Genomic DNA, 18,864 nt, shown 5'->3' on the forward strand with positions numbered 1-18,864 from the left:
ATAGGCGCTCTGCGCACCCCCGTCACATACATAGACCTGCTCATTGCTGGTAACTTATGGCTCTGGGTGCTGAAGTCCATTAAGTAGCTTCCAGCCTGGCTTACGTCTTTAAATTGGATGTCTGTATCTGTGTCTGTGTGTAGGATTTATACAGGAACACAGGTGCCGTAGATAACAGAAAAGACTCGGATCTCCTGGAGCATAGTGGCAGGTGGCTGTGAGCCAGTGTGTGGTGCTGAGAACGAAACCGAGTCCTCGGAGAGCAGCATGAGCTCTTAAACACGGCACCATCTTTCCAGACCCTAAATTATATTTTTAATGGTTTCTTTAGTTTTGGTCTATTAGTGAGGTGAATTTTATAAATTTACAAGTTCTTGATATTAAATTGGTATTTGAATTATGTAATGTATTATCATGTACAAGCCTATTTAATGTTAGACTGTATATTCAGATACCTTGTGAAAATTGTGCATGAACTTTCCTTTGATACACTGGCTTTTATTCATGTTGTTTTGTAAGTTTATATATCTATGTTATATATAAATACATAAATTATATATATGTGTGTGTGTACACACACACACACACACAAACACACACATTACCCTTGCCTTATGGGCTAGAGAAGAATCTGATCACCACCACAAGAAGACCTACAGAGTCAACTAGCCTGGACCCAGGGCACGTAGAGACTGAACCACCAACCAAAGAGCATGCATGGGCTGGACCTCGACCCCCTACAAATGCATCAGATATGCAGCTTGGTCAACATGTGGTTTCCCTAACAATGGGAGCAGGGGCTGCCCTGTCTGGCCTAAGTGGGAGAGGATGCTCGTAGTCCTGCTGTGACTTGAGGTGCCAGGGTGGGTTGGTGTCCCTTGGGGGCCTCCCCTTCTCTGAGAAGAAGAAGTTAAGCGGGTGGGGGGAGGGAGTGTGAGGGTGGGAGCCTGGGATCAGACTGTAATGTGATTAAACAAATAAACAAATGAAGTAGGCTAAGCAAGACATATTGAGCAAGCCTCCGTGGCCTCTGCATCAGCTCCTGTCTCCAGCCCCACTGTAGTGACTGTCCTGACATCCTTTGATGGTGAGCTGTGATGCTGAACCAAAAGCTGAAAAAGCCGTCCCTCCCCCACTGGCAGTGTGGTAAAGCCAACTTCCAACCATGTCCTCAGTTGCTGTATTACTAAGCAAGGTTTTGCTCACCTTTTCTTTTTATCTTCGGAAATTGAAAAAAAAGGTTTTAGGATTTATTTTATGTGCTTTTTATAAATTTTAGGTTTTTCAAGACAATTTCTTTGTGTAGCCCTGGCTGTCCTAGAACTTGCTCTGTAGACCATGTTGGCTGTGACCTCACAAAGATCATCTGCCTCTCTCTGCCTTCCAGAGTGCTGGGAGTACAGGTGTGTGCCACCATACCCGGCTGAAATTGAAAAATTTAATTGATCAAATAACCAAATTTTTGTCACTTATGCTGTCTTAGAAAACTATAAAATCTGTATTTTATGCAGACTTGAATAAAGTATCAGCATAGAACCATTGTGGCTTCCTTTTTGCATGTGTCTGTGTCCTCTAGATAGGTCTGGTTTGCATGGATCTATTTCAAGTCTTTACTGTGGATTAGATTCACTAATGATACATCTTTGTATTTATTTTTTCCAAGAAAGAGCTCCTACGTTAATACTCCCAGGGCTCTGTGTTTTGGACTCAGTAGCCTCAGCGTTGTTGTCTTACGTGGATCTTTGTGGTGATCTAGTTGCCTCATCGTCTGTTTCAGTTACATGACCAACAAAGTCTGTCTTGCTTTTAGAAATCTACCTGGAACTTCTCTGTGGCCGTTTCGTAGTCAGCCCTGTACACCCCGTTGCTAGTATTTAGTTCAAGTCAGCTAGATCTCTGAGTTAAGGCTGTAGATCCGTGGTGTGTTGTTTCCCATAGATATTTTTCACTTCAGAGAAGTGAATTGGTATCTCCCTATTGTACATCTTTGCAACACTTCGTTTATTTCTCACAGTGTTTGCATTATGACTATCTAGGTTTTGGTTGTCTCTAATGACTAATTTCAGTGGCAGCTGCTCTGGGTTCCAAATGCTGTTCACTGAGACCCTGATCCTGCTCATGTGTATGGCTTTGTTTTGTTTTTTTCCTTTTAGCTGTGGTTTGTTTTTTCTCATTGTCTGGCATACCAGACAATGTATTAATATCCTGCATTTAAGTTTTAAAGTGTTTTTATTTTTTGAGAATTTCATATATTATATTTGATCACACTCAGCCCTCTTCTGTATCCCCCAGAGCTTCTGGTTGACTTTGCATGTTCACGTTCTGCCTTCTGCACTGTGTGTTTTTCACCTCGCCACATTAATGTGCATTCCATATTTGATACTTTTGTTTTTGTGTTTCACTATATATGGTGTTTTACGATAATTAAAAGCTTTTGAGTGAGAATGTAGCAGAATCAGTATGCTTCCATGTCACCTTCCTCCCCGACACATTCCTGCTTTTAATTACAGTGCCTTGATTGTCAGAGCTAATGTTCTGTTCTGTTCTCTAATCACAATCTCTGGGTTTCTTTCTGTCTGAGCCCTTCAGGGAATTGTGTGACAGGAAGAGGGCATCTGTGAAAGCAAGCTGTCTCCTAAGCAGCGATCGCCATCCCAGCTGGGTACAGGGCTCAGCAGGGCCCTTTCCTGAGCTCCTCCAGGCTTTTTCTAGAAAAACAACAAAAACTCCTTCTTCTGAATAAGAAAATCCTTAAGTGCTGGGGTTTCCCCCATTTTCAAAATCATGATAGAAAATTCTTATGTTCTATTTCCTTGAAGACATTACTCTTTCTTTCTTTTTCTTTTCTTTCTTTCACATGGGTAATCTCCCAGGAAGAGTCTTAGGCCAGTCTGATTTGTCTCATAATTTGATTTTTGTTGTTGCTGTTGTCTTGAAGCAAAGTATCTCTTGTTACCCTAGGCTAGCCTCAAACTTGCTATGGAGGTGTTGTAGTCCAACCTTGCCTTCTGAGTGTTGAGGTTATAGGCGAGCATCCCCATGCCTGACTTCATGGTCTGTTTTTATCTGCATTGGCAAAGGGCTCTTTGAAGATGACTAGTTTACAGAAAACAAGATGTTGAGATTTTCTGGTTTTTTTCTTAAATGATTAGAAGTAGAAGAAATATAAAGTTTGTTTAAAATAAAATCAATAATAAAGCTTAAACTAAATGAGGTACAGATGGACTTGAGCAAATTGTGAAATGCAGTGAGTGTAGCTGGTAAAAGCAGGATTTACTATATTTCTGTGGTTCAGGGAGGTTTGAAGTGTTTCACTTTTTTTTGTTTTTGTTTTTGTTTTTCGAGACAGAGTCTCTCTGTGTAGCCTTGGCTGTCCTGAACTCACTTTGTAGACCAGGCTGGCCTCGAACTCACAGCGATCCGCCTGCCTCTGCCTCCCAAGTGCTGGGATTAAAGGCGTGCGCCACCACCGCCCGGCTCACTTATTTTTTTAAAATATCATAAATATGTAATCAGTAGACAGTAGTGTTTTGCCTTTCTGATGATGGCATCTGTCCGTATTCTCTTTGTTTAATAACCATTCATATAACTCCATACATTTATTAGTACAATTTCCTGAATTTTCAGTGCAAGTAGTTTTTCAAAATATTAAGACTATTTTAAAGTCCTTGATTGAGGACTATAAAAGTTTACCTTTGGAGTCTTCAGAGTCAAGGGAGTAACAGTAAAATTAAATTGCTTATTTGACTTAAAGTCCATCTAGTGATTTGTATTTGTTAGTTGGGACTATGTTGAAGCAGTGTTGCTCCAAACATACAGGTTTAAAATAGCACCATATGTTCCTCAGTGAACATGTCTGAATGAAGTAATGTGTTGTTAGATTGCCCCATTTTGTGTGAAACTGATTTGCTCTTTTACTTTTTTCTTTCTTTCTTAGTTTCCTTACTTTACTATTGTGTTTGTAGCTTTAAAAATTTGCTTATGTCTTTAAAAATGTTTAAAATGTGAACCTACATTCAGAGCATTGCAAATGACTAAAAACAAAATGTTATAATGGTACAGCATAAAGAGCTTATGCCACAAGTACTTTATGCCTTCAGTTTAATTTGGGATAGTTTTAGAAGGAAACTTTGTGTTGTAATAATCTTTGAAGAGTTTGGAAACAAAATGTTTGTCTAATTCATCATTTTCCATGAAATTAAACAAAACAAAAAAGCCAAACTAGCATCGTGGTGGAGTTGAGGGCTTGGACACTTGTTTCCCTCCCTCCCTTTTCCCCTTCCTTTCTTCCTTCCTTCATTCCTTCCATAAATGCAGGTCATAATGAAAGAAGAGCAAATGGGCCTTCCTTCTCTAACTCTGTGTTTCCTCTGTGCTCAGGTATATGTCCCGAGTCCACGGTATGCATCCCAAAGAGACCACCCGGCAGCTGAGCTTAGCTGTGAAAGATGGTCTTATTGTCGAAACGCTAACAGTGGGCTGCAAAGGCTCAAAAGCTGGTATTGAACAGGAAGGATATTGGTTACCAGGAGATGAGATTGTAAGTATATTTTATTTGACAAATTTAGAAATTTGTACTTTTGGATTCTCTTAATATTAATACAACCTGTAGAAATTTATTGTCAGAAATTTGATTCTTAACATTTTTATTAACATTAAGGCTCTATATTGATCCCTTTCTTGTGATTCCTTAGGCAAAAACTAACTTTTATAAATATCTCACTTTTCTGTCTGTTATCTTTCATCTAAAAAATAAAATTAAGCCTGATGGTGATGTCGCACACCTTTAAATCCAAGCACTCAGGAGGCAGAGGCAGGTGGAGCTCTCTGAGGTTGAGCTAGCCTGGTCTACAGAGCAAGTTTCAGGACCCCAGGGCTACACGGCGAACCCTTTCTTGAAAACAAAAACAACAACAAAATTAAATGTTCATATTAATCATGGCCTTTCCAGTACTTACTTTAACTAACATTAGTTTAAAAATGTTTCAATGCAGGTCATGGAAAGGGACATACTGTTCTTCAGGAAAGCTGTCTCACTTGGGTGGCTTGAGGCCGAGTTTTTATGCACAGTACACAGGTCCCAATGCCTAGAGTGACTGGCCATGGTCCACGCTGGCCAGTGAGTTCAGACAGGCTTTGATTCCTGAGCACAAGTCCAGCAGGATGAGTAGATAGCTCCTTCTCTCCGACCTTTGTCTGTCGCCAGCTGTGGCTTCTCTTCAGGGAGGCATTCACTCTGCTGCTGCCTTTCAGGACATGGTTTTATGCTGAGAGGCACATGGAGAGGCATGCTCTTCCTACACAAAGACTGATTTCATGTGTAGTATTCTATCTTTCCATAATATTTTTGGTATTTTAACCAACTAATTAGGAATGCTTTCATTATTATAATAAACATCTTTTAAGATTATAGGTTTCAAATGTTTAATTCTCTAAAATCTAAAATTTGGAAAATCTCATAAAATTTTAAATTGGTTCATTGTGGGAAAATTTCCTGAAATAATTTGCTTAATTTTGTTTTCTGGTGACAGACAAGTCCATAGATTAAGTGAGACTGACTATAGAACCACCATCATGTATGGTAATTCTAAACATAGGGAGTTGGTCAGGCCTAACAGTTCTACCAGTGTTATTTATATGTCAAAACCTCAGAAAAGAAAATTCATGTTTTCTGCCAACAGAAAACATGGAAGAAAAATCATTCCTCATGTCAATGCACTTTAATTTGTGAACTGCAGATACTCTTGAGAACAGATGTGACTGTTGCCACTAGAGCAGTTTTCTGTCAAATTCCTGCTGCAGCTGGAAGCTCTGTGGTTGTAGTAGCTTATACAACTAGCCGAGGTAGAGCAAAGGTGGAGACTGGGAGTCCAGTGTGACTCAGGACAGTCCAGACGGCGTGGTGTATTTTGTCCCAAGTACTTGGACCCTGATAGATTCAGAAGTTGGCGCAGAGAATGTGTGAGATGAGGACGTAACTGAGAGCTGGGCTTCCATTCAGGACTTGGACTTATGGGTCATGTGCGCATGTTTCTTAGAGTTGAGGGTTTATTTTCTCCTTCAGGATTTGTGTGAGATATATATATATCTTCCTCAGACTGAAATTTCTTTAATTCATCAAGCAATTAATTAGTTTATTATACATTTTCCATAGCATTAGGTTCTAAATTTCCTTTTTATTTTTACATGTTTTCTTTGCACATTTTTGTAGTCCTCTTTCCTTCTCTTTATTACATGAAATCTTAAAATATATTAAACAGCAGCTTTACAGGTTTAATGTTAATTCATTCTTATTCACAAGCAGTTTTATACTAAATATACATGTATAATGTAGCTGGGTATATCAAATTTGTGCTAATAGAATATATAACTAAAGACTCAAGGTAAAGTCGTATATGGGATGAGGTAATGTCTATCTTAAACATTCCTTGCTTATATGTCTGGAATTGTTTAAACTTCATAGGATCAGTGCTCAGCTGCATTCTGGGCTAACATTTATTTCATGTGATTAAGGATTGTCTTAGTTATTGTCCTGAAACTGTGTAGGGACACCATGATGAAGATGATACTTATGAGAGAAGGCATTAATTGGGGGCTTGCTTATATTTCAGTGGGAGTACTGTGCACACAGCAGGCAGGCAAGGGGCTGAGAGAGAGAGACACTGGGCCTGCTGTGGCCTTTTTAAACCTCAACGCCCACCCTAGTAACATACTTCCAACAGGACCCCACCTTCTAATCCTTTCTAAACAGTTTTACTGGGAACCAAGCATGCAAATGTATGTGCCTGTGGTGGCCTTTCTCATTCAAACCACACAAAGATTAAATAAAAATGTATCCATGAAGCCTACACAAATATACCTAAAGCAAGTGTTTGACCAGTAAATAAGTATATGTAGTAACAGTCTCTTGTACAGAAAGGCAGTAGAGTTAACAATAATGTATTGTGTATTTCCATACAGGCGAAAGAATAGACTTTGAATAGATATGTTTATTAGTCTGGTTTGGTCTTTTCATAAAATATATATGTGTCAAAACATCATACTGTGCTCTATAAATTTATAGTTACTTACAAATTAAAACTTTAAAATGCTTAAAATAAGTGTTTATAGACAGTATAGTATAAGCATCAATTTAAAAAATTAATTTACTTTTATTTCATGTACACCGGTGTTCTGCCTGCATATATATCTGTGTGAGGGTGTCAGATCCCTTGGAACTGGATTTACACACAGTTGTGAGCTCTCATGTAGGTGCCAGGAATTTAACCTGGGTCCTTTGGAAGAACAGCCAGTGTGTTCTTAACTGCTGACCCATCTCTCCATCCGAGAAGCATCAATTTTTTATTAACCATATAAACAGAGTCTTTTTAGATAAGTAATCTAAAAAGTGTTCTTCAATATAAATCCTGTACAGAGCTTGCCCTTGAGGAGACTAGATCTTGTTGAAGTTGTAGATGATGAAGCTGACTGAATATATGATGCTCTCACCACCTGAGCCAGTGCACACTTGCCTGACAGTGCGGGTCCTCACGCCTTAGGACACCCACACGTTTATGTGGTTAACCATGTCACTGTAGCACAATGTGAGATTCCACACTGCCCAGGCTTTGTGCAATTGTATTAACTCTGTCGTTTGTACACAGATGGAGGTCGAAAGTGAACTGCCAAGTTAGTAAATGTTCCTCACACCACACACACTATGTCAAGAAGGTTTGATGGAAGGGAGGGCCCCCTTGTCTAACTTGCATAAAGTTCTGTGGTCCAGGGCTCTGCACACCAGCATTTTGGACTCTGCAAATTCATACTTTGTGTGTGATTTCAATTGCTTTGGTGTCGTAAAAACTTGAGTTTTAAACTGTAGTTTGTATGTTGAGCACTTGATTCAGAATTGTGATAGGCTTCAGTGAGGCGGTTCTATTACTTTAAGACTCAGTGATACTATTCTTCTTACACCTGAAGAGAGCAGCTGTGCAATCGGAAATGGATACATAAGATTGCTTCTTGAGTCTTGCAGGCTGAGTCTCCTGAGTTACTTTATGTAGCAGAGGTTGGAGGGTGCCTGGCTTCATTTCCATCAGTGAGTGGAGAAAGAAAAGACCATGAGCATAGTTTTCCTTCCTCCCAGCGGCGGGGGTGAACAGAGCTTCAAAGTCAGCTGATGGCATCACATTGTTAATGCACTCCTAATACCTCCTGTTCTCTAATGCTTATTTTTAGAACTTGAAACAATAAAAAAAGAAGTATGTCTGGACCATTATTTTTATTAAGTACAGTTTCCTATATGAAACTTTATCTGTCTTTGAGGAAGCTAGCATATTATAATACAAAGACAGAGGCCCTTATATCACTAAAATTCCTTCTTCTCGCCCCATAATATTCTCAGACATTGCTCAGTGGTGATCTCATACACAAATTGCAGCCCCCTGTGTCAGCGTCAGTTCTATTGGAGAAACTATGGTAAATGGAGCAGTGCATCTTCATGGCGACTTCCATATGTGTGTGAGATGGTGAATGCAAAGAGCATCATTCACAACAAGACTACTCGTGTAAATGGTCTGCTTACACCATAGTCAGTAAATAAGTAAAACTGCGCACACCAGTCTGTCTTCTAAATGACATACATGCAGTACTGAGAAACACTCAAGAATTTTTGGTCATCTGAAAAACTAGACTGGTATTAACTGATAGAGTCCAAATAGTGCCAAAACCATGGCTTTCGTAGCTAGTGGAGTTCTGCAGCTAAGAGGGCATGGACGTGCATTTTGTTACCTGAGCATTTAATACTTTGCTATATCAGTGTCTTTTCTCTTTTGAGGTTGTAAAGCTAGCAGCATTTTTCTGGCACTCTGTGCAAGACCAGCGCAGTATTGCAAAATAATTAATGAATAAGTAGCTGACATGCTACACACAGATACTTGAATGTGTACATCCCATGCAAGCATGTGTCCCTGCTCATGTTCATAGAGTGTTTTATCATCTACTTACTCCAAAATACACATGATTGGGGTAATATTTAGTCCATATTTCTAGCATTTTATCCTCTTTATTCTTAAATTTTGAGAACTGTATATCTTGGGCAAAGTTTTACCATTTGCTAGGGGAGTGAAGTTTATGGTTTAGCAGTTATCTTTGTAATCAATATAGGATAATGTCTCACAAATTAACCTCTTGGTTTATAAAGTGCTCACCAAGGTTAAAAAGGTGTTTCCAAGACATGTAACATAGGAAACACGTAACCATAGTTTTGGATCATTTGCAGATAAAATGTATACAACATGTATATTGACACCAGGCAGTTACCATGACCTGTTGGTGATTTCCAACTTTGTTGACAGTCCCAGGACAAGGCTGCACTTTGATTTGTTAAGTGATTTTGATCTGACAGTGAACAATTTGGTTGCCAGTGTTCAATATGACTTAAAAATCTTTTATAAAAATGATGTTCCTTTAAAAGCGTCTTCTCCTCCCATAGACCTGCTGGGTTAGGACTCAGGACCTCATTTCTCTCCTAGTTCATGTCAGTATAGAAACAGGGGCTCCACCGAGAGCCTCGGATTACAGGCTTATGTACAGTCAGTCCTTATTTTCTTGTCTTGCCACTGCTGAGTCCAGACTAATTGCAGTCCTGACTAGATTTTTTCTGTTTTTTCTGTTATTTTTTGCTTCTCCATTATTTTAGGTTTTTGATACACTCTTTTTTAAAGGGCATGATTAATGGAAATATATATTTCATGGTTTCCTAAAGAAATGAGTATATTATTTTAGTAATGAGTGGGCTGAAATTACACACCCTAGTAGGGCACAATTGACACATTGAAGAAATGTCATTATTGGTTATTTTCAACTCAAATGGCCAGCTTATTAGAAGTATTGATTTATATTTATCTTGAAATTCAGCTAAGCTCACACCTCTTAGGTAAGACATTGATTAGAATTGATGGCCTTGTCCCTCACAGACCTTACTGCGTACAGCCACAGCAACAGGAGCTTTTCTTTTGCTTTATGCTTTTTGTTTTTGTTTGTTTGTTTTTTTCAAAACAGGGTTTCTCTGTGTAGCCTTGGCTTTTCCAGACTCACTTTGTAGACCAGGCTGCCCTGCAACTCTCAGTGATTCACCTGCCTCTGCCTCCTGAGTGCTGGGATTAAAGGCGTGCGCCACTATCCCTGGCTTGCATGCCTTCACTCTTGAGGAAACATGTTGAAAGGCTGATGAATTCAGGCTGAACTGGACGTTCCAGTATATTGTATATCCCATGTAAATTTAAGAATTTTTTTTTTTTAAAAAGCAATTTAGTTTTTTGCTCTTTTTGTTACATTTGCTGTTAGCTTGTTGCCTTAAATACCTTAAACATAAATTTTGATGTACTTTTGATGCTATTGCTGTTCTAAAATATGAAATGTTTTAGTCTCTTTAGGTTATTTATGTATGGAATTAATTATATATTCTTTGAATATTCATTCCCAACCTCAGTTACAAAGAAGAGTAAACAGTCCTTTATTTACTGAGTATTAAGTAAATGCTGGTGAGTACTAGTTAACTAGAAACCATGTCCACTAGAGCTCCCTGTGATGTTAGACCATGACTTACTGAGAAGTGACAAGGGAAGGAGGGAGGGAGGAAGGGGGAGGGAGAAGGAGAGACTATTTGCTTAACAGTATTTTGAGTGGTTCTATCTTTAAAGTGTGTTGGTGGGCCGTGTGTGCATGAATTCCTGCTTTTGGGTACTTTCTCCTTCTCTGAATTCTGTTTCACTGGACAATATTGTAATTTATTTTCAATATTTAAAATCATTTAAAAAAAACCCTCACATGTAGATGACTATACCTGGATTTGTTAACAGAGTTAAACAAATCCTGGAATGGTACAGAACTTATTTTTACAGTGTATCTTCACTATAATGTAATGCACACTGTTATATACATGCTTAGTGGTGTAGTGTGTGTCTATCTTGAAGACATTGGGCGGAAAAAGTTAAAATTGCCTTTGGATGATTGAAGAGCCTTGACCAGATTTGAAATGCCCTCTTCCCACAGTTCTCCAGATGCCCTCCTTGGTACATGGCCACAAATATTTCTGAGCTTCCTCTTCATCCCTGAGTTGGAGCTAATTATATTTCCTGTTCTACCTTGCTCAGAGAAATATTGTGAAAATAAGATATGATAATGAATTCTAAGTGCTTGAAAAGAAATGCACTCATGTGGTTAGAAGCGTGTTCTCCACTTGGGGTATAGTTCCTGTTTTGTGCAATGCATAGCTAATAACACTGGCTGCCATCTCCTGAGCGCTCAGGCTGTGCCAGACACTCTTCTGTGCACTGGGCACATGGGAACTCGTCTGCATCTTTCCAGGACACAATAAGCTAGGAGGTCTCATTCCGTTCATTTTACAGATAGAAGAGGACACGCAGGGAAGCTAAGTACTCTGCCAAGTTTATACAGCGTGAGAGTCAGGGCCGGGATTTGAACCAGTCTGTCTCCAGAGTGTTAGCCAAACAGTAGATCATAGGCTGCTGCTAGCTGAAGGATCTGAGGACAGCCTGGAGAAGTTAGTTACACTACTCAGCATGTATATAGTAGTATGCTTTAGTGCAAATACAGCTCTAAAATGAGTTCTCTACTAATCCAGGGTTAGTTTAATTCTGTTAACAAATTCAGTTAGTCATTTACACGTAAGGATTTGATGGTTACATAGTTACATGGTTACATTTTAATGATTTTAAATATTGAGAATTAATGGGTGAGGTATTTTGAGTTTACCGTGTTCACATTCATTGTTATGATAAAAAAAAAAGTCCAGTGTACTTCAGTTTCAAATCAGACGTGCATTTGTGCCATGTTCTGGTATGTGTGGCTAGTAAGACATTCTTCTGACATGACTGGGTCTCATGGAGAGATTTCTGTGTCTATCCGTAGCCTTCCTGTACAGTTAGTGACAGCTCTTCAGTTTGCTACTGTCTTTTCATTAATGATCAGCTCAGTAATAGAGTGTTCTGTGAACATTGTCTGACAAATAGTATAAATCGTACGTCAAGTAATAAACCATGTGTGAAACCCCTTTAGCCCTGTGTTACCTGATATGAGCAAAATTGTGGTAGAGACCAAGATTATCTTGTTTTTATTTTGAAAGGCCTACAGTGCGCAGCCTTTCTCCAGGACAGCTGCCCCAGACAAGGTGAACTAATTTTGCACTACGTTATTTTACTTTTAATTTTGCCTTTTTTTAAGACTAGAGTTCTGTCTTGTTAGGTTAGCACAGTTAACTCTTGCTAGACTTGTTTGTGGCGACTGTACTATCTTTACCTTTGTGTTAGTAGGTTCGCGCTCTATAAAGTCATTCTTGTTCTGATGTGGCGTTTTACGCATGCTGCTGAACAGGCTGTATCCTGTGGCATCCACTGCAAATGTAAACTCAGCATATTGTCAGATGTGACTGGTGTGTGTGAGCCTCACTGCTGAAATGATTTCTGTTTACTAAAGACAAACTGGAGGCAGCTTGGCCTGTGGTCCACATGACTCATTTATAACTCAGACAGTTTTTAATAGATTTGGAATCCAGTGACTTTTGTGCTTCACTTTTGCATGTTTTCTATATTATGAATAGCTTTTGCCATGATTAAAATAACAAGAAGCATTGTCTTCTTAAACTCATGATGAAGTTAGTAATAGCCATTTTAAAAACATACCCAAGCCAGGCACGGAGACGCAAGCCTGTAATTCAGGATTGAAAAGGCAGGTCTCTCTGAGTTGCAGGCCAGGCCTGTTAGTGAGACCTTGTGCTTAAAAGAAAAGAATCAAATAAGTTAACTTGAAAAGTTTCTGCACATTGTTTCATTGACCTTATGGTTGCATTCCTGCAATTATTTTTAAAAGTAGAACTAAGTACCCCAACAAGGACAGATCCGTTATCTCAGTGTCTGCTTCATAGTTAGGGGAAATGGTGGCGGGGGGGGGGGGGGAGAGGGAGGCGGTGAAGTGGGAGGGCTGGAGTGGTGGTTTCCTGCCCAGTGGTGACCGCACTGTGGGGAGTTAAACCGCGAAGGACGGCAGTTTCTTTTGTTAACAAGTCACTATGGTCGGTGATGTTCTTTAAGATACTTCCAAACCGCTGGAGAGTAAAATACTTTGTTTTGTTTGAACTTAGAATAAGCTTTTAAATAAAATATAGAATTCTGAAGCTTATTTATATTAAAATTTTTTGAATGTGAAAATGAAATAGCTAATACTATCCTATCCTGTATGTTTGCGCTGGCCACCTGAAGCGGACCCAGCAGTGAGTAGCTGTGGTCCATCTGAGCGCCACGCGCAGGGCTGGGTGTTGCCCAGCAGTGAGCAGCTGTGGTCCACCTGAGCGCCACGCGCAGGGCTGGGTGTTGCCCAGCAGTGAGCAGCTGTGGTCCACCTGAGCGCCACGTGCAGGGCTGGGTGTTGCCCCGGAGCCGCAGTGGCAGTGCAGGTGCCTTTTCTCATTCTTTTGTTTTGTTTTGGGGTTGTTTTGTAAAATTAGTACTTTGTGATTGCAGTCCAAGTGGATCACTCCGGCAGATAGGTTCGCAAGGAGCATACAACTCCAGCGAGGAGCTAAATGTCCTAGTTTTCTTTACTGTTCTGGTCAGTGAAGACTGTGAGTTTTGCACTGAAATGTAGACCCACAAAGTTTACTTCTTTGTCTATAGCATTGACTGCTCTGCCCGAGTCACGGCTCTGTGCTCCCTGTGAGTGCATGGTAGCATTCCGTTGTGCCTGCAGTAGTCAGTGTTTACTGAGTGCTAGCGTGAATCCCACTTGCTGGGGTAATATTAGCATCTGAGAAGATGAGGAAGCCACTCAACCTTGGAAAGAGTGTGGATATACACAAAAATAACTGATAGCTGAACTCTACTGGAAGTAGCCTTGGTGGTGTTAACTTCAGTTTCCTTTTGTTCGTTTGGCTTCCACACCTGCAGAAGAGAGTCAAGAGTTACCCTTCAGTCTGAAGTGTTACTTTAGGAAAAGCAAAGAACGACATTTGTAAAGAATGGATTGTAAGCACACGGCGATGTGACAGTCTTCTGTCTGTACTCAGCTTGTCCTGGCTGTACAGAGGCCTGGCAGGCCACCTTGTAAGGAACGCTCATGTAGCTGCTTGTGTTCTTGGACTGCTAGGACAAGCCACAGCGAGACGCAGCCTGCGTCCCTTCGTTTTATATGGTAACCAGTCTCTTTAGATAGGGACTAAACCTTGAATTTCACAGTTTCAATTTGTCTTTCTAAATTCAACCACCCCGACTCTTGGTGACCTGCTAGGACATGGGCGTTAGGTTAGTTGTTATTTTCAGTTCAGGAGACAAGCATAGTGCGTGCCACCACTTGTGACTGTGGACCTTGTCCCCGCAGTGTGTCGGCAGTCACGGCACTCACTTGTGATTTGTAAAAAGCAGGACAAAGCACAGGTTTGTCTGTTGGAAATATAAAGCTGCTGGTTGCCGTGGGCACTCAGCTTACAAACGACGTTATTCCTTAGGTCCTAGTTTTAAATGAAAGAGACTATTAGAGCTGGGATTGGCTCTGGACATAACTCACTTCGGAGTTGTTTGCTATCAGATCACCTGACGGTATTTCTGAGTATTGCTACTACATAGGAGAGAATCCAAGTTTTAAAGAAGTATATTTCTAGGTATTTTCTCTCTTGTTTTATCACATTGAATGTCTTAAATTGTTTATAATGCCTAACTTGTGATGGACTTTAGTTTCAATTTTGTTCTTAGTTATGAAGATATTGACAAAATGTCATACGAAATTATTTTGTATTTTTTGTAGGACTGGGAAACAGAAACTCATGACTGGTATTGTTTTGAATGCCATTTGCCTGGAGAGGTGTTGATATGTGACCTGTGTTTTCGTGTGTATCATTCCAAGTGTTTGTCTGATGAGTTCAGGCTTAGAGACAGCAGTAGTCACTGGCAGTGCCCAGTTTGCAGGGTGAGTACCTATGAGCTTTCACGTGCTGGTCAGGGGGTTGGAACATGAACAACAGTGTCACCAGGAACCCAGGTGGGCTCGCTAGGTCAATGATGGATCCTGGGGGTGGGGGTACCTGCTGAAATGACTGTGACCAATGAACACAACTCTCATAAATGGGCCTCGCAGAGCACACCCCATGTTTCAGGATGTACATTTTAGAACATTTTAATCATATAAAATATCTTCACATATTTTACACCCATTTCTAGATTATATGACTGCTTTAAAGGCTAGCATTTCAAATTATGAACTGCTTGCCAAATTGAGGTGTGTTCAGTAGTGATTTTGTAATACATGCCAGAGTCGATGCTGCTGAGAACACACCCCAGCAAAAGGCCCAGTGTTGGGAGTGTTCCTGGTCAGCTTCCTGTCTTACAGCTGTGGAAGCTGCTTTTTTTTTTTTTCCTGTCGTCGTGACTTAGTTTATTTTTTTGCTTATATTTTTTGTGGAGGGGGGACATATTTTATGTGGAGGGTGGAGGGACAGTTGCACATTAAAATTTCTGATTACTTAAAGTGCATTGTGCAGTTGGTAAAATACGTATTTTGCACAATAATTTTCACTAATTTTCCTCACTGAAGAATATGCATGCTGTGCGATTGTAGTGTGTCTGTATATGAGTGATGTGTGGTGACTAAATACTGCATTTCACAGGGCATTGATGGTGCTGGTATGAACTTGCTTGGTAGCTTTATAACTTGTGTTACTCAACTACATAGTGAGAGTCATCACATTGTCTCAGCTAAGCATAAGTTCGGGTTCTTAGTATGCCTTAAATCATACTTCAGCAGTTTGAATGATTATTTAATTTCTCAAAAATTCTATTTTTTACAGTTTTCTTAGCTTTAATCTTGGTCAAAGACTTCATCTGGGCATGATCAGCGAATGTCCAGACCCATCTTAGTGTGTCCTCCATGGTAACTGAGTCTTGCTTACCTCAGCCCACTTCATGCAGGGTGTCCTTACTAACTGAGGTCTTGGCTACCTGAACCCAATTAGCTTAAAATGTACACAAAAGACAAATAGAATAGCATTAATAACCCTGTTTCATAGTCATTTATTGGGAAATATGAGACGGTATCAACAAATGAATCTGGAAGTATCAGTATCAAGGCTGAGGTGGTAGATTTCTTCTAGATCTTCAAAAGCATGTGATGTCCAACATGAAATCAGTGCAGGCTTGGCCTCAGGCACTATTCTGAGCAGAGGGCTGGTGTCACTTGTGTTCTGTTGTCATGGGTTTGCATCATGCCTCTTAAAAGCCAAATACATATCGCTTATCTTCTAGGAAGTAAAAACTTGGCCTCTTATGAGGAAGAGCTGGGCCTGGTGGGCCAGTTACACAGGACTGCTGGGCCTACAGAGTAAGTTCAGGGCCAGCACAGAGAAACCAGTGAGGCCATGTCCATTAAAAAAAAAAAAAAAAAGCAAGCCAGCAAGCAAACAAAATCTAAAGAGGACTTTTACATAGAGCTCAGTGGGAGATTCCTGATCAGCTTTCCTAGCATGTGTGGGAACCTGGATTCAATCCTTTGTATGCCTTCCCCCAAAGAGAAAAACGTGCAAGTATTAAAGTAGTAAGGACCCGGGGAGGGGACACCCCTGCACCATCAGGTCTTTATACTTAATCATCAGTTTTCACTTTCATAGTAAGAGTTTAAGTAAAAGCACTGAGAGTTTATATAAGAGACAGAAGTGGACTCATACTTTGAAGAAAATAGTGTGTATAAAGTTCTGTTTCTTTTTCTTGTCCATGGTAGTTCTGTTTGGTTCTGATTAGGTCTTTTTTCTTTGTTTGTTTGTTTGGTTGGTTGTTGGTTGTTTTTTTTTTTTTTTAAATTTCATTGTTAACTGGCTCAGAAATACATGGCCATTTCATCCTATTCTGTTGTTCAGTTTGGATGCTTTTATTATACAAGGATATAATTGTCTTACATCAGTCTGTCTGTCTGCCTGCCTGCCCCCCCCCCCTCTCTCTCTCTCTCACACACACACACACACACACACACACACACACACACACACACACACAGAGTAAATTACGTATTTATGACATAGTCTGTGAACTGTCCCCAACGAGACACCGGAAGCTTGTGTTTGATGCTGAATTTGGGGAATTTCACCTTCAGCTCTGAAAACTCCAAAGAAACCATCATTTCTAAGTTAGGTCTGTTCTGTTGTTTTAATAGTTATGTTCAAGAAAATGATAACTGCTAAATAATTCTTTTTAAAAACAAAACAAAAATTATAATAAAAGCCATCTTTATTATTAAGAAATGAGGGAGTGTCCAGATTGAAATATTCTTGCACTAAAGGAGCTTGGGGTTCACAGACTGAAAATCTCTAGAATTTTGGTTCCAATCAGAATCAATGTTCCAATCTTTCTGGAATGTTTGGTAAATTTGGATAATCACATATACAACCAAGGAAATCTGTAGAGAAGAACCTCAGTCCTAGACAGGCAAGCACAGAGAACAGAAGGAAGCCAAACATTACTACTGAGACGTAAGTTTAAAGCAAATGTGCCTGTAATCACTGGTAGAGACCCAGGACACCTTGTTGTGCCTTCGGGCCCAGGCAGCTTGAAGCATCAGCAGGAGCAGGCTGTCTCCCAGCTGAGTCAAGCCCGAAGGCTGTGAAGACAAGGGCTCCTTTCTCAGTCCAAGTAATTTGACTTTAGGGAGCTTACATCTCCAAGAATGTTCCTTTGGAATGCCTGCTGCCTTTTAAAAGTAGCTCATGAGTATCTAATTAGATTTTACTTTGAGAAAAATACACCCATCTAGTTATATACTCTTGTTCCTGTGAACTTACTAACTTAGAAGAGATTTTAAATCATTTTAACAACAATGTGGTAAAGTATTTAAGTAACAGAGAGATAAGAAAAGCAAAAGTCACAGAATTCCTTTTCTGTAGGTAGATATTCTTCAGACTTATGTTATGTGTGTGTGCGTGTGTGTGTGCACACGCGTGCGTGTGTGCATACATGTGTTAAGTGCTTTACTGGATACAGTCAGCTTGTGTCCAAGACATCCTATCTGTACATCTTATATAGAAAAGCCAGAGGTCCCTTGGCCGACCAGGTCTTATAAACGTGCTTTCGTGTGTCCACCATCATTTTGCACTGACAGCTTGTCAGCAATGCATGTCCGCATTTGTGTCTGAAATCCTGCTCACGGTCAGCGCCTGAGGACTCCGCTCACTAGTCTCTGTGAAGCTGGCTAACATTTGATTTTCATGAAATAATCATGAATTTACCAAGCAAAACTGAGTAAAAACAAAACTTTTTTTAAAAGCCCCCTTTGCTCTTGCTTCTCTCTCTTGTCTGGTCGCTCTCCATGTGTCTGTGTTGCTCTTTCTCTATGGGGTGTCCCTCCCTGCTCTCCCCTGCTCCTATAATAAACTTCTCCATATCATTAAAAAAAAAAAAAACCTCCTTTGACGTTTTTAGTTACATAAAGGAAGTACGTTTAGAACACAGCATAGCCGTGGTGCTTTAACAGCATTTGCATGTGTGTTGTGTGTGCGAGATCCTCTCTGGTCACTGGCTGGAGGTGAGCTCACCTTTCAAAGCACGCGCCCGTTTACACCGCAGCACATGGCAACTTTGTCAGTTTTGTCCTTGGCCATTTGTTTTTTTTCTCAGATGTCTCATATTTTTGCTTCTCTTTCTTTTCATATGTTGTTTCCTCTTTGGTGCCGTGGTTTGTGGTTGGCCTGTCTGTGTGTCTGTGTCTGTCTGTGTACTTCATTCTTATTAGACTATAAGCCTTTGGGGGGAAATCACAGGACTGATTGAGTGACACCTGTGAACATTATTTTTGGACTAAGAGAATTTGGAATCATCAGAATAAAATCAGGAA

General features: G+C 40.0%; 1 protein-coding gene across 13 annotated transcripts in view; it reads left to right on the forward strand.

Annotated features, from left to right (window-relative positions):
- The window catches only part of ZMYND11 (zinc finger MYND-type containing 11), an 85,422-nt gene that overhangs the window by 45,298 nt on the left and 21,260 nt on the right, over positions 1–18,864 (forward strand). For 10 of the 13 annotated variants that reach the window (XM_084782782.1, XM_084782783.1, XM_084782779.1 and 7 more), the window contains 2 exons: positions 4,381–4,540; positions 14,797–14,958. In XM_084782782.1, the coding sequence (XP_084638908.1) occupies positions 4,381–4,540; positions 14,797–14,958 (322 nt within the window). The remainder of the gene's footprint in view (positions 1–4,380; positions 4,541–14,796; positions 14,959–18,864) is intronic. The other 3 variants (XM_084782786.1, XM_084782778.1, XM_084782777.1) reach the window with 1 other exon arrangement.

The sequence above is a fragment of the Acomys minous genome (assembly GCF_964271855.1).
Source record: "Acomys minous genome assembly, chromosome: 5".
NCBI lineage: Eukaryota > Metazoa > Chordata > Mammalia > Rodentia > Muridae > Acomys > Acomys minous.